The 21,993-nt window shown below is 47.0% G+C and overlaps 1 protein-coding gene across 1 annotated transcript; it reads left to right on the forward strand.

Annotated features, from left to right (window-relative positions):
- Nucleotides 1-19,463: 19,463 nt before the first annotated feature.
- On the forward strand, nucleotides 19,464-21,599 carry RPS19BP1 (ribosomal protein S19 binding protein 1). Its single transcript, NM_001006239.4, has 4 exons — nucleotides 19,464-19,537; nucleotides 19,609-19,749; nucleotides 19,923-20,020; nucleotides 20,958-21,599. The coding sequence occupies exons 1-4, from the start codon at nucleotides 19,489-19,491 to the stop codon at nucleotides 21,090-21,092; spliced, it is 423 nt and encodes a 140-aa protein (NP_001006239.3). The 5' UTR covers nucleotides 19,464-19,488; the 3' UTR covers nucleotides 21,093-21,599.
- The last annotated feature ends 394 nt before the right edge of the window (nucleotides 21,600-21,993 follow it).

Consider the following 21,993-nt stretch of genomic DNA (forward strand, 5'->3'; position numbering starts at 1 on the left):
AGAAGTTCTGTTCTAGCCCAACAGCTTCAATCTGCATATTATCCCTCTCAATCTTAATGTTCCCTTTCCTTCTAAATCTCTCCTTTTTTTTTCCCCCAGCACTGCCTTCCTAATCCCCTTACACTTGCTTTGTTGTAGGAGATGGAAGCAACACGTCTCCCCACCTTCCCCTCTCCTTGCTGCTGGGGGATCTCTGGGAGTGATTCAGTGTTGTGGCTCTGAGGCAGAGCTCCTCACGTGGAGCAGCCGGAGCCTTCCCCAGCTGGCCTGGCACTCCCTCACTTCTCTTTGATGGGTTGATGGTTGGACTAGATGATCTTAGTGGTCTTTTCCAACCAAAATGATTCTATGATTCTATGCCAGCTGCAAGGCCAGCATCCGGATTTGAGCATCCACTCCTGGTCCTGGGGCCAGCATTCAGATCCAACATCCACTCCTGGTCCTGGTGGTCCATCTGGGATGGACGATGAAGGAAGAGCATCTTACGTGTTGGAGAAAAAATCCCTGTGGTATCCCCACGCTTCTCTTCTCCTCACCCCAAATGGGCAGAGACAAGTGGAAAAAGGAATAGTAACGGCTTGGAAAGAGGCCAAAGGAAAAATATCAATCCCTCTAGCAGAGGAGAGAATCAAAGAGAATGCAAGGGAAAAGGAGTCTCTGCCCCTCAAAGGGCAGCCAGAGGTACAGTGACAGACAGCTTTCTAGATGGGAGACAAAGACCATGTGTGAAAAGGTGATGTGTAATAGAAAACAGCAGCAGAGAGGAAAAGCATAATGAGGGGGTGTGTGTTTGAGGGAGAGGTCTCTGAGGGATGGAATTCAATTTAGCACAGCTCAGCCTAGGAAAGGAAGCTCAGCACTGCAATGTGCCAAGCAGTTGCTGGAAAGAGCAGCGGTGCCCTCAAAAGCTCTGGGTGAATTTGCTCCAGATGTTGGTCTATGGGATATGTCTGGGGCATGTGCACTTCCCCAAGGCATCCTGTGAGGTCAACCCCAGCCTCTAAGGGGCTGTCTCACCCAGCAGAGCATCCTCCCTTCAGCAGCTCCTCCGGGGAGCAGAGGATGAGGCTACAGCAGAAAAGAAACCCATGCTGGGCTGCTCTCCCAGGCATCCTCACTGCTCTGGAGGAAAACCAGATGAGCGTCTGTAGCCATCCAAGTGGCAGAAAGCAGCAATGGGATGAAAAGGGAGAGGATGGCTTGGGGCTAGGATGGAAAATAAAGAGAGGATTTATAAAAAAAGAGCAACAAAGGCAATCTTGTGGTGCCACCTCGTGATAGGTTTGCACAGCGTCGTCCTGGGTCCAAGGGCAGTCACCTTCCAAGGCACAAGAACAGGAGGAGGACAGAGGTGGGAGCCCATAAGAGCTACAAACTGCGAGGCTCAATCACATTTGCCAGGCTCAGAAAGATGTGACTCTGGCTCAGATACTGCTGTTGCTGACTGCAACACAGGAAGCAGGTAACCAAATACAAACAGTAGAGTTTCCACCGGGACACCTAAAATGCTAATGGATACAACTCTTTCTATTTATATCATGTCCTGCAGCAGAAAAGGTGGTGCAGTAAAGGCACAAGATGATATAGAAACAAAGAACATGCTTTTTAGAACTGCCTGTGGAGCTCTCCGCTGCAGAAGATGGCTGAGATATTTCTTTCCCCTCGATTAACAGAATAATCTGGGACAATAGGAAGGGTTTGAGATTCAGTTGACCTTCAGATTGGATATTAGGAAAAAGTTATTCTCAGAAAGAGCGGTGCTGCAGTGGCACAGGCTGCACAGGGAGGTGGTGCAGTCACCGTCCCTGGAGGTGTTCCAGAGCCGTGTGGATGTGGCACTGAGGACATGGTCAGTGGGCATGGTGGGGATGGGCTGGCGGTTGGACTGGGTGATCTTAGAGGTCTTTTCCAAACCTTAATGACTCTAAAGTGAAAACTGACAATACCCAGTGTCCCTGGTTCTGGGCTTCAGAGCAACACGAAACAGGATCAGATCCCCAGGACATAAGTTGATAGGGTCCCTTTCCCTGTGTCACCCCTTTTCAGCTCTCTCTGAAGCACGGCACATGCTGATTTGCCACCTCAGTGACCAGGATATGCTCTCCCACATCTCTAATGCTAACAGTGAGGAATTTTCTAGGTCTGGAAGTAACTGATGTACTTTTATATTGTTGAGATACAAAACAAGGCATCTTCTCCAGCATTTTTCAGCTGGAGAGGCATTATATAAGCACTTGATGAAGGGAACAGATCTAATTAGCTCTCCTCTCAGAGATGAAGAACCTGAGGCCCAGCAATGGAAGCAATTGATCCAACATCACACCAGCTCAGCACCAACTCGGTGTGCCCCGGTGGATGGTACATCTCACCAAACAACAAGCAACTCTCAGGCTGCAAGGAGCGCATTGCCAAGGGAAGGGCATTCCAATGCACCTTGCATGGCACAGCTGCACTTACATTGGGAATCACAGAATCATGATTCTGGACTGGGTTGAAGAGGACCACAGTGATCATCTCGTTTCAACCCCCCTGCTACGTGCAGGGTTGCCAACCACCAGACCAGGCTGCCCAGAGCATGTGAGACTGATGCAAGGCATCTGCTCCACACCCTTCTGGGGGACATCGCCTTCTCCTGCTCTGCACAGAGACGCACAGATGCAGCCCATCAGTGGGCAGTGTGCTGTGGGCTGGACAGTGCAGTCAGAGCCAGGACTAAGCAAGACGTATCAGGCAGAGATTTAGGTTGCCCATATCTTGCTCCCAGCTCTGGGCAGCCCTGCTTGAGTCACACTGCTCCTCTGCACAGAGAGGATATTTCCATGCTTCTGCTCGAGTGTGTTGGAGAACAAGGGTGAAAGAGCAGCATGTAAGAGCTGAGTGCTTATTGTATATCTTAAGCACATGCTTGGTATTTCTGCATGCGTCATTGCCCACCAGCTGAACTTGCAGCAGAGGGAGGGCATGGGAGCAAGGGGAGAGAAGATGCGTGCAATTTCAGCTGTGCTCAGCAGGAGGAGGAGAGGCAAAGCAATGCTGATGTTCTCCCAGCTGCTGCAGTGAGATGGCAAGCAAGCAGAGCAGTAGAAGGCAAATCAAGCAGGGAAGAGAATGTCTTTAATGTGCAGAGAGTGATTCAAGAGTGACCCTGCACTGCAAGCCAGGAAGATCGGAAGCAGGATGAGGGATGCAATTGCATTCTTGGATACCCAAAAGGATTGCAGTACTGCTGAGTGTGCAGGGGCCTCGTTCGCTTGTGCTTTGTGACTGTTCCAGGTGCCTGAAGAGCATGGGAATGGAAAGCAAAGAGGGCCAGAAGGCTGAGAAGAAGGCTTCCTCCAGACACAGCTGAGGAAGGGATACATCAAGACAAGCCCTCAGCTGTTGCAAAAGGCAGATAGGCAGAAAGATGATCCAAAGATAAAGACAAAGAGCAGCTCACAGGTCTACATTTGCTCAAGTCTCATTTTCTGGGAATGCACAAGAAGTTGGAGGAGAATGACCTTCCACCAGTCCCAGTGACACCAGCTTCCTGATCTTCCACCTTCATGAAGTAAAACCTGGGGGCAGCATGGCAGACTCCCAGTAAAACCTTTCTGTGCTCTTCTCTGTGCCTTGGCATAGAGGAAACAAAATCACAATGCTCAGGTGTGTTGGCTGAGGGGACCTGAAGGCGGCTTTCAAAGACAGCCTCCCAGGGACTGCTCATCTGTTTGCTGACTGCAAACCTCCCCAGGGAGGCTGTGGATGGCAGGGCTAGCTTTCCAAGAGCTGGTTTCCACTGCAGAGCTATTTTTCCAGGCAGCATGGGTACCACACTGCACAAACTGAAAGGTTCTCCACCCCTTAGAGCTACACTACAGCAACTGTGTAAAGGAGACACACACACACACACACACATACACACAATCAGTTTTCATTCAGACACCTTTTTGGCTCACATCTAAGCCAAGATTCAGCTAGAATTAATTGCCTGAGAGAACAACAATGCACTCCAGTCCAAGTCTTGTGGGGAAAATCTGATGAATGATTTCAGTTGTCTGGAAAAATGACATGTCGTCAAAGTTATATTTGAGGAGTGAAGGATAACGTGCGTCTCCATCAGGGCTTATGGCTGGAGGGGTGAGGGAGAGGTTTTCTGCTGTCAGTCTGAGAGTGATGGGGGAGGAGAGTAAAGCACTCCTGCAAATAGTTAGGAGAATTGTGCCAGCTTGATCAGAGATGCAGAAAATACGACCTACCAAAAAAGGATGGGGCAAAATGAAGCTGTTTAGACTGCAGAAGATTGAGAAGGGATAAAAGGTTGCTACAAAAGGAGAGGAGTCCTCAGTTCTCAATGTCCACAGTGGGCAGAGGAGGAAGTAATGGTCTCGCACTGCAGTACAGGCCTGCATTTCAGACCCTTAAAACTTGGCCAGCCAAAACCTCTTGGGAATGATGCATGCACTGAGTCTCATGGGATGGACACGAACACCTGAGGACCCTGTCTTCTCTGGGTCTCTAATCCCAAGTGCATGTGGCCACTGCCACAATCAAGTATTGCTACTGAGGTTCTTTCTGGGGAGAAACAGCAGCTGCCTACCCCCTGGCCACTCCTTCCCCAGCAATGCCCATTTGTCTTCTTGAGAGTCTCTTGGAGCCCAGCATGTGTTTGCAATGCTTTGTGAATAATAGCACTCATACATCTCCAGCAAAACAAAAAACTGGGTCAGCATGAGGCGCATGCTGGTATACACTGGGAGCAGCCAATGCATTTGTCGATGGACCCTACAGTGCTGCGGAGTCCAACTCACCGTGAACACAGGCCAGCGTTCAGATATAACTGGGGAAAAAAAAAAAAACAACCATTTTTGTGGCATTTCGTATGTGAGACCATGAATAAAACACGACCTGAGAGAGGTTCCTAACAAATTGCTCACGCTAATTTCCCGACCACCGGGAGGCAGTGAATGAGCAATTACACCAGATCCACAGGCTGCCCCCAGTGCCCCCCACCTGCGTGCATACCTATTAGAAAGGGCTGGATGCAAACAAAGCAACAGATGCACGCTGACCTGGGGTAGTCTGCAGGAGGAGGGATGTTCAGAAGGAAAAAGTGAGTCGTGAGCTCTGGGGAAGTGCAGGGGCAAAAGGAAAACACGGTGCATGGCAAAACAGAGACTTTCAGTGGGGGTAATTTAGAAAGAAGGGAGAAGCCTGGCTCAGAAAGTGAAGAGTGAGTCCCACAGCTGCTAAGAAGGTCTCAGGTACCCTAACCTATCGTCTGCATGTATGGATGCTAAAGCATCCATGCTGTTTTTGAGAACAGCGGAACTTGGGATGCTGGCCAAGAGACCAAGCATCTGTCCATGCTGAGCAGGACTTTGGGCCACCACACACATGCACACATGCATAGTACGTCTGTCCTTTTCAGGCCAAAACCCAGAGAAATCAGCCCAACCTCTCTCAGCCATCCCCAGCCGCCTCAGCATAATGGGCCCGGGTCAGTACCCCCGTGAAGCAGCTGGGGGACAGGAGGGAGCCATCGCCGATTGTAATGCATCCGGTGATAATCAGGCTGGCAAGGATGCATGGAGCACAAAATCAGGCAGCAGGAGCGTGCAGGCAGGGAGCCGGAAATAATTACCATGATACTGTAACCAGAAAATGCAAGGCCAAGCTATTTACCATACTAATTACTGTTTATCCCTGTTTATGGCTCCACATGGTAGTGGGACTGACGGCCTGATTGGAGGTGTAAATGCTTAAAGGAACAAGCTCCGGGTATCACAATTAGAAGCCAGACCAGTGGAAAGCCTTCGTTGAGCTGAGGACACAGACAGGAGCTGCACGTCCCTCTCTCCCCATTTGCTGAAGGGAAGACCCAGCTGGCCTGAGCCGGGCACAGTGATGAAGAAGTGCCCAGAGTCCACTGCTAGCTATTTATCTGCTAATGCATCACCGCGCCTTCATCTCCCTCAGGTCTTTTTCTCTTACACTATTTCTCTTGGATGCTGCTACCAGATTAAAGATTTCCCCAAAGTGTTCCTTAATGTTCCTTCTTTTAAAGTGCATCTGCTCCAACAAAATAAGATAGACTTTTCCCCTTATTACAGTGGAGTTATTTTTCCAAGGTAGTTTTCCTACCTCTTCCCTTCTTTTCTTTTCCTTTCTTTTCCTTTCCTTTTTTTCTTTTCCTTTTCTTTTACTTCTCCTTTCATCTCCTCTCCTCATCTCTCCTTCTCCTCTTCTCTCTTCGCCTCTTCTTTTTTTCCCAAACAGGTGTAGAGTAGAGGCACAGAGCAATGGGAGAGATGTGCTGCAGAGTGCCTGATGTCACCAGAATGGTGAGCATGGGGATGAAGGCTCAGAGGGGCACAGCAGCAACCTCTGCTTCCAACCCTGGCCCTTCAGTATCATCTCCTGCTGAGATGTCCTGACTGGGGCAGCCTGGACGTCTTCTACTGGCGTCACCTCTACGTGTTGCAAAGCCCCCTTGACAATAGCCAGAGGCATCCAAAATTCTTCCCTACTCTTTTTTCCTGCTTTTATTCAACTCTAGGCTATGCCCTGGGTGCCATCCCATCCTTGCCACTGGGGGGAGGACAGCAGCAATGACCACAGGCAGGAAACAAATGTGACATGAGGAAACATAAGAAGAAAGAAGAAAGCTTTGTTGGCCCCAGTCTGTCTCATACTTCCCTCCACAGCACCTCGACAGATGCTACTGTGGATCTGGGCATGTCCTGTTTGCTTCCACTGAGGCTGTGATATCTGAAAACCCCTGGGAGAGAACAGCTTTCCAGTATGGAGGATCTGTCTCCCTCACTGCATCAGATGTGTCAGAACAGCATTTCATTTACCTTTTCCAGTGATTTTTATCCATCTGGTTATTAATGAGGAAGCTTAACCCACTCCTGGGCAAATCTCCAAAAGATAAATAAGCCAAAATGAGGGGGAAATGGTCTGCAAGTAGAATAAATATAAAGAGAGATGGACTGCAAGCAGGTATCCTGCCTTGAGGGCACAGCCATGGCCAGGGCACCTATCTGGGTAAGGCATTTAATTCCCTTCCGATAAAATGAAGTCATACAGTCCACTGTAGCCCAGTTCTTCCACAGCCTTTGCCTGCCTTCTCAATGCTCTCCTCTGGTAGTTTGAATGAAGCCCGAGTCTGCTCAGGCTTTTACACACCACGTCCATAAGAAAAGGATATAAAACTGTTCGAGAGGGTCCAAAGGAGGGCTACAAAGATGGAGAAGGGTCTGGAGGGCAACACCTGTGAGGAGTGGCTGAGGTCCCTGGGTTTGCTCAGCGCAGAGCAGAGGAGCTGAGGGGAGGCCTCACGGCGGCTGCAGCTCCTCACAGGGAGTGGAGGGATAGCGCTGAGCTCTGCTCTGTGTGACAGCGACAGGGCCCGAGGGAACGGCATGGAGCTGTGTCAGGGGAGGGACAGCTGGGGGTCAGGGACAGGGTCTGCACCAGAGGGCGGTGGGCATGGAATGGGCTGTCCAGGGCTGTGGGCACAGCCCCAAGCTGCCAGAGTTCAAAGAGTATTTGGACAGTGCTCTCAGACATATGGTCTGAATGCCCGTGCGCATCTCACAGGTTCAGCACAGCTGGCTTAATAGGCAAACTGCCTGCTTGGGGAGGAGAGAGAGAGGGAAAGAGAGGAGCTCGAGGGAACACAAGGCAAAGGGAAAGAAAGCAAGGTGAATGGGAGCCTGTAGAATAGAAAACAGCATTGCCAGGGAGCACGGTACCTGAATTGGCTGTGACAGTCTGGCCCCCTCTGCACCTGGGATTCAAGCACATTTTCCCAGTTTCTTGGCCAGACAATGAGTCCTGACTACCTGTCAGCCTGTGCCACGAGATGTCACCGGCAGCAAAAGGGCCCCAGGTGTTGGCAGCCAGTAGGGCTGACATAGGTGTGAAGGCTCAGGTCACGAGTGGCCTTTCCCAGGGGTGGGCAGTGAGGAGTAGAGTAGGGGGAAAAAGATAGAAGTGAGCAACAACTCATCCACAATACAACAAGTGATGGCTGCCAGCTGAACACCGCTGCTTTTGCTGGTTAAAAAAGGAAAAAAAAAAAAAAAAAAGAAAGTAATTGAAATTTAATTTACTCAATGACCGAGCAACACGGGAGGCTGTGTGAAAATGAGCCAGAGCTGGCTCAGGTGCCATCAGGAAAGAACTTGAAGCAGAAGCACCATGAGGAAACCAGGGGGAGATCCCTACAGGAGGTTTTGGATCAGGGGTTCCCAAGACCCCAGGCCTCAGCCAGAGGAGGGAGCAAGCCAAGGTTCCCAGTCCAAGTGGTACCCACGGCCCCCACTGACCACTGCCATGGCTCTGGGAAGACGCTGAGTATTCAGTGAAGGGTACTTTTTCTAGGCCTGATGCAAATGGCAAAAGAAATTCCTCTGACAATTAAAAAATATATATTTTTAAAAGAAAGAAAGAATCTGTGATGTTTCTGCTAGAGGGCTCAGCTTCTCTGCCACAGTTACCACCAGACAACCTCACCAGGGCAAGGCGAGCTCTGGGACAAGATGCTGCAATGCCAATCTGTCAGGTGAGGTTGCTGATGCTCACAAGCATTACAGGAGCATGTGACTGTGCTGAGGGACTGCACGGGGTCAGCTAATCTCTCTGTCTCCCCAGAGTCAATGAGACAAAAGCCACCTCTTGCTGATGTTAGCAAATCTTCACCAACAGCTCAGACCTCAACTCGTGTCTGGGCAATCCAGACCTGTGCTTCACTACCCATAGCTTTTCCTGATGTCTCCTCTAGCAATCCTCTGGCAACAGCAGGATGAGGACTCAGAGGATTTTGTGAACCTCTAAACGGGGCTGGGAAGACAGAAAACAGACTGTAGTCCCATCTTCCCTGCCCAGCTGTCAGCATGGTTTGGGAATTAACTCATCATGCTTTATGTATCATCCAAACTGTTACGTATTCAGTCAACAGCCAAAACAGAGACACACATTTTTCCCCAGCAAAATTTTCTCAGTTGTATTCCAATGTCCCTCAGCATCTGCTTCCACCCAGCATCCTAAAACCTCTTCACTTGACTCTGGAACAGGAGGGAGAGAAGCTCCAGGAGTGCCAGCTGTATCTGTTGAAGGGAGGAGGAAGGAGCCAAGGAGGAAGGCATTAAGTCACAACATCTTGGTATGTAAAACAAGCAAGGAAAGGAGCAGGGCCCCAAGGATATGTTGTCGGAAGGGCTACTGTGTGCCAAGGATGGTTGATCAAGGGAACTCACTGCTGCAGGACTTCACCGACAGACAGCTAGACCAGGTGTTTGCCTGGAGGTCAGCGGCTCTAAAAGTATAGACAGTTGTTAGGTCTTCCAGTAAGTGGGAGAGCATCTAAGGGCTTCCATGGGGAGGTGTGTGGGAGTCCTTAAGGACCTTCTCTTCCTCCTTCCCACCTCACAAGAAGCATGATACAGGTAAAAGGAAAAGGTTTCACCTCCTACAAAAAGACCTGCACACTAGGTCTTCCACTTCCCTGGCACCTGGCCAGCAGCCTATCCATGTAATAGCTTGCCCCACTATAACAACTTAAAAGAGAACCTCAGTGATGCCCCACACTCACTAGTGGGAAGGTGCTGTGGCTCCTGGGGAACAGCACTGATTTCCATCACCCAGAGGCATTGGAGAGGGATATGAAGAGAGATGCATGGTCCTACCTATCCCAATTCCCCACCCTCAAGCTCCAGTTGCTATGGCAATGGCACTGACAATTTCAATGCATAAACTCAAATTTGCATTTTAATGGGACATAATTAGAATGCTGAGATAAAAGATTCTTCCTCGCTTAAAGGTAATACAAACACCACATCTCACAAATATGCTATACCAGAAAGTATTGTAGGTACACAGACACATGTAAGGCCCATACATTGCTGCACTGTAGGAGCTGGGAAGTTGCTTTCAGGTCCTTCGTGCCTCACTGGGAACTTTTCTATGTGCAGCACAAAACCACAATTTCCAGAGTGGAACAACAGATTTTCCAGATGCCCATCACAGATGGACCACGCCACCTCCTGGCTTCTGTTCTGCCGTGCCATGCTTTCCTTCCCAGCTCCCAGTGGGTCAGGCTGCCTCTGAACCCAGAAATGCTCTGAGTCACAGCTCGCAGCTACCCAGGGGCAGGGATGCTTTCCCAGAGCAGATGCAAAACCTATCCCACTCTGAATGTCTTAAGACATATATATTTTGTGTGTGCTTGTGTGTTTTTGTAGTTCAATGTGCTCTCACTTGGTTGTCTGCGATATGCCCAAGAGTTTCCTCTCCAGCTCTTGGATCGGGAAAGGAGTACTGTGATAGCACCTGTCCCAGCAGAGAGGCCAAGGATTTATGAGAGGGCATAAGGAGATTATTATTTTTTTTTTTAAAGGAAATGTTTCCAAGCATCTCCCTTTACTTCAGCAATAGGCAGTGAAGGAGAATGGAGGGAGGAGAATCCATTCTGCACCGAACAGGAAAGCAGAAAATGAATTTCTCCTGCCCTTGATACAAACTAAATTCAAAGCAGGCAGCTGGCAGGAGTAAATTAGAGACAGGAGAGAGAAAGAAGAAAAAATGAATTAAAAAAAAAAAAAAAACAAAAAAGGAAAGAAAGGGAGAAAAGCAAATAAGTGCATCATAAAAACTGCAAACCGCCTGGAAATTTCATTTGCTTTTTCAATTGGGAAGTGACACGATGTCTGCTTGGGAGGGGGCAGTCACAGCTGGGAGAGGCTGACAGCAGCAGCCCAGCCCTCAGAGACAGCAGGCAGCTCTGCTGAGAAGGGAAGGGAATGGATCCATCCCAGCCTCATCCACTTGCCTGGGATGTGGAAGCAAAACCTAAAACACCAGCAGGAAAGTGCTGAATAGTGTTGGTTGGAGTACTACAAGAGCATCTGTTGAACTGGCCCCGTATGGTGCAAAACCATTAGAAGGAACCTGGGAGGGACAAAGGATCCAGGACATGTAAGCTGTGGAGACTTGGGTTCATTTGAAGAGCAAAGCCCCAACAAGTTTGTGGCACCTATGGAGCTGGGAGAAGCAGGAAGGCAGTGCTGGGATATTAAAAGTAAGTCCCCATAGCTCATACCAAATGAACTGTATGTTCTGAAGGTTTGTAACCCATCTCTTTCACATTCTCTACACCACTGATGCGTGTGTCTGTGTAAATGCATACACCCCAGTTACACACAAATGCACATATTTGCCTATAGCTGTCCAGACGCTATGCACAGAACCATAGAATCATAGAATTTTCCAAGCTGGAAGGGACTCATAAGAGCCATCAAGTCCAACACCTTGCAGTGAATTGCCTGTAAAGTGTCAGTGAGGATGCAACATTAGGAACTCATGCACTGTACACTCGGAGCATGATTTCCATATGTACGTATACACACAGGTAGAAATTCATAGGGACATGCAAACAGATACATGGGGCCTGATCTTACACCTGTGTAAGTCACAGAGTCCCTAAGAGGATGTAGGTGTACTTACAGGAGGCTGTATTCCTGTGCACAACCAAACCAAAATGCTCTGCTGGCATTGATTGTTTTCCACGTAACACTCATTCCCACGCTCTTGGCTTTCAGATGATTCACTTAAAAATAAAAAACTCATCATTTTCTTAAAGACCATTTGTCACAGACAGTTCAGTTCATGGGGCATTTATCAGCCGGTTCCTTTCCCCTACAACAGAGAGAGGGCAGAGATATCATTGCAAAGTCCAGTTCTCAACACAAAGATTAAGGAAAGCAACAAATAGCAGAGAAACAGAGATAGGGAGGTTAAACCATCCTGGGCAGGAAAGGGCAGGGTTGGTATTTCCACTCTAACATTTTGCTGAGTCCAGAGGGAGAAGGAAAGGAGTAAGGGAAAAGCAGAGAGAAAGACAACAACAACAACAAAAAAAAGAGCTGGCCTTATAATGTAGAGGAACTCAAGTGCTGGCAGTCAAGAACAAGAGATATAAGCTCAGGCTGAGCTGTCTTCCACCCAGAAATCATTGATCCTGGTTGGAGAAGCAAGAGCTTGAAGAGAGCGCAGTCGAGAAGAGAATAGGCAACAAAAAGCAAACGAGAGAAGGAAGGAAAGAAAGAAAAAATGAAAGGAGGAAAAAAGAAAGGAAGTAAAAGAAAATATAAAAGCATGTGCCACAGTCCTCTCCTTGCAGCCATGCTGGAGCACAGCCATTTACTGCAGGGAGTTGTGCTGCAGCCAGGGCAGGGAGGGGAACTCACAAAGTGCATAGGGAAGGCTGGCAGCAGATGGGGACAGTGAACAGTGATCCAGGGCTGAGTGTGAGCTAGGGGCTTGCTGCCAAACCTGCATCACGACCAGCAGGAGATGAGAAAGTCACGGTGGCTGATTCACACTGATTCACACGCAGGTACAGGCTGGGGTGTTTAAAGGAGTTATTATGGAGCTGTGTTCCAGAAAGCCCTCTTGCATCTTGCCAAGGTTGGGGAAAACCAACAGCAATGCACCGTTTGCCCTGGAAACTTCTTCTGTGCCCTTGCCCTGTTCCTGGCAGGGCCTTCCTAGAGCTCAGCACCCACCTCAGCACCTATCTCACCTGATGCAGGCAAAACCCAGCCTCACAGTGACATCTAGTGAGGAGAGACCTCGTGGCACTATGGACCAGCCACATCACAAACTGCAGCCTGGCCTGTCTGCCCACCTCTCCCGCTGCTTTGTCCCCTCTCCCCTCCCACACATAAGGCAGGGCGGAGCAGATGTGGCCCTGGAGGAGAAGGTGGCCCGACCCAAAGGATACAGCGTGGTGAGATGAAGGGTGCCCAGTAACCAGCACCTCCAGGGCTGCCCCTGCACCCCAATTGAGTAAGGGCTGTGTGGGTGCCAGGAGCTCTGTGGGGATGCAGTTCCACACCGTACAGGTCAGTAACGCTGAGTGAAAGAGAAATGGATGGAGAGGGAAAGAAAGGAGTGAGAGAAAGGAAGCCAGCAGGTTATTTAGAGGGACTCCACAGCAGGGAGTCACAAACAAATGACAAAAGGTCAGGTTGAACTGACACTTTCGCACAGCCTCAGAAACTGCTGATCCTGGCTGGGGAGGGTGAGAGAGAGAAAGAGAAGTCAAGGAGACAGGGATTAACACAAGGAAGGACTAAATACACTATTAGAGAGAGAGCAAAGGAAGGAAAGAGAGGAAAAATGGAGGATGAAAAGTGAAAAAAGCAGGGTGAAGAGCCTGCTGAATGACCATGCTGATAAACACAGCCACGGATTGAGCATCTTGCTCTGTACAAGCCTCACATACAGTTCTGTGTGGTTTTGAACAATTCTGATGGGAAAAACAAACAAACAAGCATAAATCCTAGGCTAAGAAACCACAAAGTATGCATTGTGGCAACAAGAAGCCAGCTGCTCTGCTGCTTACAGCTGAATCCACAATGCAGCCTTGCTGTCCATCGCCACATCAGTGACAACGAGGGAGCTTTTCTTTCCTACAGTTCCCAGTGGTCCCTCTCAAGCCTGAAGGGACACTGGGGAACGGGAGGGGACACGACAAACCTTCAGCCAGGGAACCGGTATGGGAAGATGAGATGGGTTCCAGCAGAGGATGGAGCAGACAGGAACTGCAGCAGCCAGCAATGCTCTAACAGCCCCATTCTGCATCAAGCATCAAGCTAACAAGGCCTGCCTAAGGCAGCAAAAGCCCGTGACAGCCCCAGCCCACCTCCTGTCTGCCTCCAAACCCTTAATGGTAGGTGACAAGCATAACCAGCTAAACTTCACTGCATCCAGAGCCAGCTCTGGGGCTTGTAAACATTTTATGGCCCTGGAGCAGAGAATCTGGGAACAAAACACAGAGCCTTCCACCTCTTTGTCACTGCTCTGAAAGCTGCCACGTTGAACAATGACTGACAGACCCCAGTTTCCTATCTGCGCAGCATAAGGGTGCTTAAGAATGCTCAGATCTAACACTCTTTACATGAGAGATCATTATTTCCATTGTAATCGTGGATAAAATGCATCCTTCCCAGAAGAAACTAGACCTTGTGTTACCAAAGACTGCAATATTTACTAAATTAAGAGCTACAGCCTTTTTACAAATCTCTGTAGTTAAAGAATCTGTGTTACACTCCATATCTCGTTTCAGAATCCCTGCTTCAGTTTCTGTTCCATTTGCTCTGTACTCCACAGTGAAGTGCTTTGAGGGGTGAATTTCACAGATTCTGGCATGAAAATTCTGTGGTTCTGATTGAAACAGAAGAGAAGGATGGAAGGGCAAATCAAACAACGTAAGGGAGAAATAAAGAGTGAAGCTGAAAGCCGAAGGTGACGCAGAAGTTCAGGACCCTTCTACTACTTCCTCCCTTTCTTCATATTGAGGATAGCAGTGGGCAGGACAGGGAAATGGTTCCGTCCAGCTGCAAGACCTGTTTGCCCGCTGCACTCTAGAAGGTGTGCAACAGCAGATGTCCCTCAGAGGAGATTTTTACCTTCAGGTAAGGAGTGTGAGAGTACTAGAAGTTTGGTAATTTTTCTGATTTTTGATGCAAAATTCCATTATTTACGACCACAGAAAAACATCGTGACACCAACTCTTCATTAGCGTGCAAGATTTACTATTAAAATGCTTTCTTCTGGTAATCTAAGCCTGAGGATTTATGGGTTTTTTTTTTCCAAATTTAACATTTGTGTTCTTAAAAATATTACTTCTGCCTACAAAGTTGGCTCTTAGAGCTTCAGCAAAGGTAGCATCTTCCCATTTGGAGCCAAAAAGCAGAAGATGGAGAAAAAAAGGGTATATTTAGGGTTAAGGCGCCACACTGTCATTCAGAGCTAGCATGAACACATCTTGTCTCAAATGTTTTGTGAGTTCCTTGATCTTTATGCCTTCTTATCTCATCTATATAGGAAGGATAATAACTCTGCCTTGCTTGGAGGCAGAGTTCATTTCTTGCTACGGCACCTAGTCTGGTGGGAAGCTGATTTAGTCCCAGCTTGAGCCAATATTATTTGCAGAAGCTGTGCAATGCAGAGACGGTTTCTCAGTGACCTGGAAAAGTGCACTGAAGAGGCAGGTATATGCAGTGCGTTAAAAGAAAATAATAAAAAATTAGAATAAAAGGCTTTCTCTCCATCTGCAGTAATTGCAAGCTTACCCGTGCAGGGATATGAATCAAGGCATTGTCCAGCACTTGTTCAAACTCAGCAGGCCAGAAAGTCAAATCACTTTTCAAAGGCATGTCACACAGTTAAAGGACAAAGGTTCCTGTGTACTTGAAGTACAGGGCAAGCAGTGATCCGTGGTTCTTTGTAGAAACAATGACCACAACGGAAAGCACTGAAGTTAGCAAACACAGATAAGTAGTAATGACAGCAGTTTGGATTAAGGCATCATCATGTATTGCTGTTCAGAGAAAATAGAGAACATTGGATGTGGTGAAGCTGGACAGCTGTCTAAAGCAAAGTACATTACGTGACCCACATGTGAAGAAACAAGCAAAGGTGAAAATCTGGTATAAATCAACTTGAAAACCAGTCTGTTTCATTTTGAAAGGAAAAAAAAAAATGCAGGTCTATGTGTCAGCACAAACAAGACCAAGTGTTTAAACATCAAGATCCCATTTCCCAAAATTATAAGTGTTCAAAGCAGTCCTCAACTAAATAAGTCCTCGTGATTGTTGTATCTTACTTCTATTGCAGCTCTCAGCTTCTGTTCACTAACATTCTTCAGAATATCCCTTCAAGCTGAGACTCCTGTGTAACCCCCCCTAATCTAGAAGCTAGAACATAAAAAAAGAGCATACAAAGTGCTATTAAGAACTGCCACAGGCAGCAATATGATATTATTATAATATTAACCAGAATAACAAGGTGGCACAGACCGAATGTATGATAATCTCAAACATCTTCCAAAGCCCAGAATAACAGGGAGAAGAACAGTCGCTCCAAGATGAACCAGAAACTTTTATCGACTTATTCAAACAGGGCAATTTTCCATTTTCAATGTCATAAGAAATAAAGCAGGAAGTAAAACTGTAATGGTCACATAAGGAAGTTACTTAAAACTTCAGCTGATCTGTATGCTGAGTTATTTGTAATTGAAAAGCCAGCTAGCTCACAGGTAATCACCGAGGCATGAAATTTAGAGAAAGCTATAAAACATGAACATTAGCAGCAGAAAGCTTTCGAAGATAGCTTAACTCTGAGAAGCAAGGACGTTCTCCATCTGAAAGGCAGCGCCTGTGGTTTTTGCCATCACAAGTTAGATTATTCAGGCTCGAAGACAGCGATTTATTTGGATGTTATACATTTAAATGAACGCCATTTGACATTCATTCTGTCCCCAAAGTGTTCCAAAAAGCTAACTGCACTGATTTTTGAGGGATTACAAAGTGATGAAGTTTTCTTGGATGAAATTTTAATTTGAGCAGAGCCTTTAAAGAGTACAATAAAATACTGACTTAGTTATTTTATAATTTTTTTTTTTTACTGACATAGGCACAAAGTCTCCTGACATTAAATTTTTAAAAGCATGCACCAGACAGGAAAAAAAGCTATTTTCTGGGGCTGCTCATCTGCTCTCAACCGTGATTCAGGTTGAAAGGAAAAAGAAAGTGAGAGTTAAGTGTATATACTGGGATGAAAAAAGGAACGTATCCTCACTGTGAGAGTGATAAACCCACCGAAGCTCCTGCAAAGAAAAATACAGCGTATTATATGCTGTGCTCAGCACAAAGCAGATTTCTCAAACACAGGTTAGTGGACTTAATCTAAAGTCAACAGAGGAAATCTTACGGTTTATGACATGTGGGAGATGAGATCACGTGACCCAAATGCCTAAATTCCACATCAGTACAGGCTTAAAGGAACAAAAATACACAAGTAAAATACAAGACAATAACTGATCTCGTTTCACATTGCAGGAAAAAAAGAAGCGTAAATATAATTTTCCATTACAGACAAAGAGTAAGGGAAGAATGTGCAACTATATCTGCAGGAGTATGGCAGGTATTAGCTGTTCCAAAGTCACCCAGAGACATGACAAACGCTGTTATCACCGTGTCTGCCAAGACCAAGCATAGCTGAAGCCAGAATGCAGTTAGGAGAAACACTAATGATCATCCCCTGAGAAAGGCTGCCAGATCCTGCTAAAAGAAGTGGAAGAAATGCAATGTATTAATAATAGCTCTGTGGTTTCACAAAGCGTTAAAAAATCCACGGCTCATGTCGGACGGTGATCTTTGTGCAGTTCTGGGGCAACAACAGATCTAAACCTGGGGAATGCGTTTCACCAACAAGCGTGTGCCTATTTAACTTCTTAGTGTGCTAACTAGCTCCAAGAGCCTGACCAGACTCCAATGCAGGAGACTGTGAATACACCTGAAGAAAATATCTTGCCTTCCCTCTTCAGCAAAATGACCCCATACGCTCGTTAAATCTTATCCTGCAGGTAATTGCAGACTAAAATCATAGCAGGTTTGCACTCAACCTTGCTGGTCAAAGGAGGCACTGCCTGTATTGAAGTTTCTTGCTACTGAAGATATTTAATAAGAAGGGACTCAGATTTTCTCAGAGACCTACATAATTGACAGCGTTATTAATTGGTACAACAGAAACAGAAATACAATACTATTTGCAGAGGCTTACTTTTGCAATAGAAAAGGGCATCTATTTTCCAACAATGAGACAATAAATCAGTGCAGCTTGTAACACATTAATTTGTTAACATGTTTAGCAGTGTAGGTAATCATGTTTTTGCATTAGGAGGCCTCATAAGACATTTATAAGGTTACATTTCTTTGACACTAAACACATGTGATTATGTACCAGGTGAGCCTGATAAAGTTAATTGATGCAACTGTCGTGTTTAACTAGTAGAAAAAGCTACACTGTGTGATATATGTCTATGAACAGCTTACAAAGAACTTGTAATTCTATTTCAGGAGCTAAAGGAAAATGTTTGACAGATAAGGTATAATTGGAAATGCTTTCCCCACAGTCATATCACTGGCAACTATCCTTTATCTGACCAAAATATATGCTGAACTACATTCAAGTAAGGACAAATACGTTGGAGGCTAGAATACTCACTTTTATTTCAGCAATAGGCTATTAAATCACTTCTTGTTCAGTTTCTGCTTTTCAAAAACACAATATCCTCCTCACAAATATGCTAACTTACATGACTGCAGGGACAAACTCAGCACAGAACAAGGAGCTGAGCAGCCTCAGTCTTTGCTAGCTTAGTAGAAGACAAGAAAATGGAGAAATATTCATAGAATCATAGAATGGCCTGGATTGAAAACGACCACAATGATCATCCAGTTTCAACCCCCCTGCTACGTGCAGGGTCACCAACAACTAGACCAGGCTGCCCAGAGCCACATCAGGCTACACACCCAGCCATTGCCCACCCTAATTAATCCAAAAAAAGGGGGTTGGATTTCTTTAAGAGGAAAATCACAAGTGAGAAGTGACATGCTGAACAGGAAGCAAACAGTTAATATTTCCCAATGAATGAGCATCAAAACAGTCTTGTCCAGAAAGATGCCTTAGCACGATCAGAATGACAGACACTGACACAGGATGCCAGGAACCATCCAACAAGAGATTCCAAAGAGAACTAAGGATAAAAAGATTGGCACTGAGGTGACATCTGCAGGGGCTGGAGAACAACCTGCAGAGAATGGATGCCTGTTAATGAACCGCAGTTTAACTGCTATCAGCCACGACTAGAGATCATTGCCATGCGAAACAACAAGCACTGCTTGTACCGCTCCCTCCCTACGGGACACTATCTGAGGGAGAATAAACCTCTCCTCTTCTCCTCCACTGCCAGCTTGTTACTGCCAGTGCTGGCTATAATTGAATAAGCTTTATTCAGATGATAGCTAAATTTAGCAGACATTAGCAGGAAGTCTCTGGAGAGGCAAAAACGGGGGAGGAAAGCTTTAAATAAATACGCTAAAGTAGTATTGAATAATAGATGCAATTAATGGTGGAGCAAAACTCTGTGCCTCAGGAGCCAGGCACAGAGTTAAACCCGTTTTGGGGGGCAAAGAGACAAAATGTGACAGCGCTGCTGGATGCTCCCTTTCTTCTCAGCCTGTAATTACTGCTTCCCCTGTGATCACCACCACAACGGCAGGGCCCCTTAGAGCCCGTTCCCAATGCAGAAGCTCCGTGAGGGTGCACCACAGAGAGCCTGCAGACCCGCTGCTGGGCCACACACTGCACAGGCAGGAGAGAGGAAAGGGCCACCAGCGAGGCTGCAGCGCTACAGATGTACACAAAGCCAGATCAGCGCTGGCCTGAGGCAGCCTCCACAAGACAAGGAGCCTCAATACGGCTCCCCGCTCCGTCCTTCCCGCCTAAACTCTCTCCCAACTCCCTTCGCGCATGCGCGCCCTGCTCGGGGAAAAACGGAAGTATGGCTGTTCAAAGGACGGAAGTGGCCTCAGGGGAGGGCGGAAGTACGGTGTAGAACCGGAAGTGGGTGAGTGGCAGGGTTGTGTGGCCATGTCGGCGTCGCTGATACGGCGTGGACTGGAGCTGCTGGAGGCACCGGGTGGGTCTGAGGGGTCGGAGGGGATTATCGCGGTGTGTGGCCCTGGTAACCTCCCTCCTCTCATCTTTCAGGCCAGGGGAAGGCCCCGCCGGCACTCCAGCAGGGGCGCGATGGCACCAGGCCGGCAGGAGCTGCCCGGCGGAGGAAGGTAACGGCGGGGCCCGGGAAGAACAAGGCTACGATCAAGGGCAGAGTCGTGAAGTCGGCGATAGGTAAGTCCTGGCTTAGCTCTGGCGGAGAGCAGCTTTTCCGGGTCCCTTTGTGGTGTCCTGCAGCCCCTGTCATGATCACTTGTGGCTATCCCTCTGCATCCTCCTTCTAGCAGCCCTCGGGTGCTGCCTGGGCAAACAGGTGATGTGTTTTGTCTCACTGTGCTCTGACCTAGAGGAGTATCACAAGAAGAAAGCTGTAAATCACCTCAAAGCAAATTTGCTGTACATGACAAGTGGACGATGCGTTGCTGACAAAGCCGTCACCCAACAAGTAAGGATAACTCTTCTTTCTTCCCCTGAGGAGCACAGTATCCTGGGAACTATCTCCACATCTTCCAGCTTAGGCCCTGTGCAAAAGAGTTAAATTTCTGCCTGGTAGTGGCCTTGAAGTATTTCTTAGTGCTCAAGCAAAACACCTTACTAAGCTTTAAATTTTTGTTGATAGCTTATTTCTTACAGTGTTCTCAGATACTAGTTAAAATCTGGTAACTGTTGACTTCTCTTGGTTACCAAAGGTATTTCACAGCAAAGAAGTCCTGGTTCAGACTTCCCTTCTGTTCTTTGAACTGTCCTCTTCTGTAGCTAGAGGCTGTTTTTGCAGGGAACCAGACATGCTGCTGGCTCACGTGGTAGGAATTTCATAGCATCTGAAATTATGTTTCTCATAACCTGGAAATTTAACCAATGGTCTTTCCCAAATAATAGTTCTGAGCCAGGATTTGAAGGTAGCAAACACCATTAGATTCTTAGGTTGTTTTTATGACAACACTTTTAACTTAAAGAAACTAAGTGATATAGGCCAGTGTTTTTCAGCTTTGAGATTGTAAATGGCAGGGATGACATATTAAAAAATGCTAGGGGGATTCTTCCAATTTTTGGGGTTTTCTAGTTGTCTCATGGAGACACAGGACAAAAGAAGGCTACAGTTTCAGAAAAAAGTTTGAGTTAAAATCAATGTTGCAGTCTCAATAAGAGTTATCAGAAAGTAGCTTCCATATTTGGTTCTGAATACTACATGGGTGCTTGCTGCTGTCCCAGTGACCTGCTTTCGGCAAGATAATGTTTGCCTCTCACACTTCTCTGGAGGCATTCCAGAATGTAGCAGGGTACTAGCAGAATAATAAAGGTGTGGCAGGTGTGCTCGAAAACTACTGTTGTGTGATTTGGTCTGGATGACAGCGTTATTTTTCTTTTCGTTTTTCCCAAAGGTTCTTACACAGAACAGAGGCAGGAAGTCAAAAGATCGACCTGCAGAGAAGAAGGAAAAGAAGAAGCCTGAGGGCACTGTCTTTACCGAGGAAGACTTCCGTAAATTTGAGAGAGAATACTTTGGAATCCCATGAACAGCATGAAAGGGACTCTTGCAGCTCCGGTCCATCTGCAGCTGAGTGCTCAGAAAGCAGGACTGGTCACTTCCTCAGCATATTTGAGAACAGATGTAAGAGATACATCACTTTGTCAGCAAATATACTAGCATCAGACCTGCAGAGTAACTGCACCTGTCCGGAACTCACTGCTGGAGCCACGGAGGTTCTTTGGTCTTTGCAATACAGTGTCCTTATAATTACCTCCCTCCAGCCAGCATGTCTTGTGTTCTTGACGTAGGAAGGTGGACTAATCCAAAAACAAATCTTGTTCTTTGGTAAGTAAGGCATCTGCTACCGGTCTCCAACTCAATGGAGATACATTTTGCACAGCAGAAGTAAATCACTGAAAGGGAAGGATGCTTCAAAAGATTGTGAAATCCAACTACTCCTGCAGTTTCTGTCATTATTACAGCATCTGTCAGGTTTTTCTGGTATTGTAAAAAAATTTTGTATGTGTTGTATGATTAAACAATTGTTGTTACAGGTGCTGCCTATCTTTGCCTTTGTGATAGCAATTGTTATGAGTGGCTGTGATTGAAGAAGACAGACCAGATCATTGTTCTGATCCAAGCATTCCTGTCACTAGGATGACTCAGTTGTGTGAATGTCCCCTCTCTGATTCCTGTTGACACATGTATTAATCTTCTCTCCTACCTGCTCAGGCTTTCAGAGTGCAGGTTGGAACTGAGATGACTCCTGTTCTGCCTGCTCAGTCACCCCTCTCCAAGAAAGATCTTATATGGAGAAAGCTGTTTCTCATGCTTTAGCCCAAGCCTTTCTTCTGAGGTTACAGCTGCCCTAGGAGGGCACTGCTGCTGGATGTTGCCAGCTCCTGTAGGCAGGAATGCTTGTGACCCAGAAGTCAGCTCTCAGCGTG

The sequence above is a fragment of the Gallus gallus genome, chromosome 1 (genome assembly GCF_016699485.2).
Source record: "Gallus gallus isolate bGalGal1 chromosome 1, bGalGal1.mat.broiler.GRCg7b, whole genome shotgun sequence".
NCBI lineage: Eukaryota > Metazoa > Chordata > Aves > Galliformes > Phasianidae > Gallus > Gallus gallus.

Bases quoted from the DNA above. Each gene is read 5' to 3' on its own strand.
- RPS19BP1 (NM_001006239.4), top strand. From the start codon at position 19,489: ATGTCGGCGTCGCTGATACGGCGTGGACTGGAGCTGCTGGAGGCACCG. The intron at 19,750-19,922 runs GTAAGTCCTGGC...GCTCTGACCTAG, and splicing joins AGTCGTGAAGTCGGCGATAG to AGGAGTATCACAAGAAGAAA. The intron at 20,021-20,957 runs GTAAGGATAACT...TTTTTCCCAAAG, and splicing joins ACAAAGCCGTCACCCAACAA to GTTCTTACACAGAACAGAGG.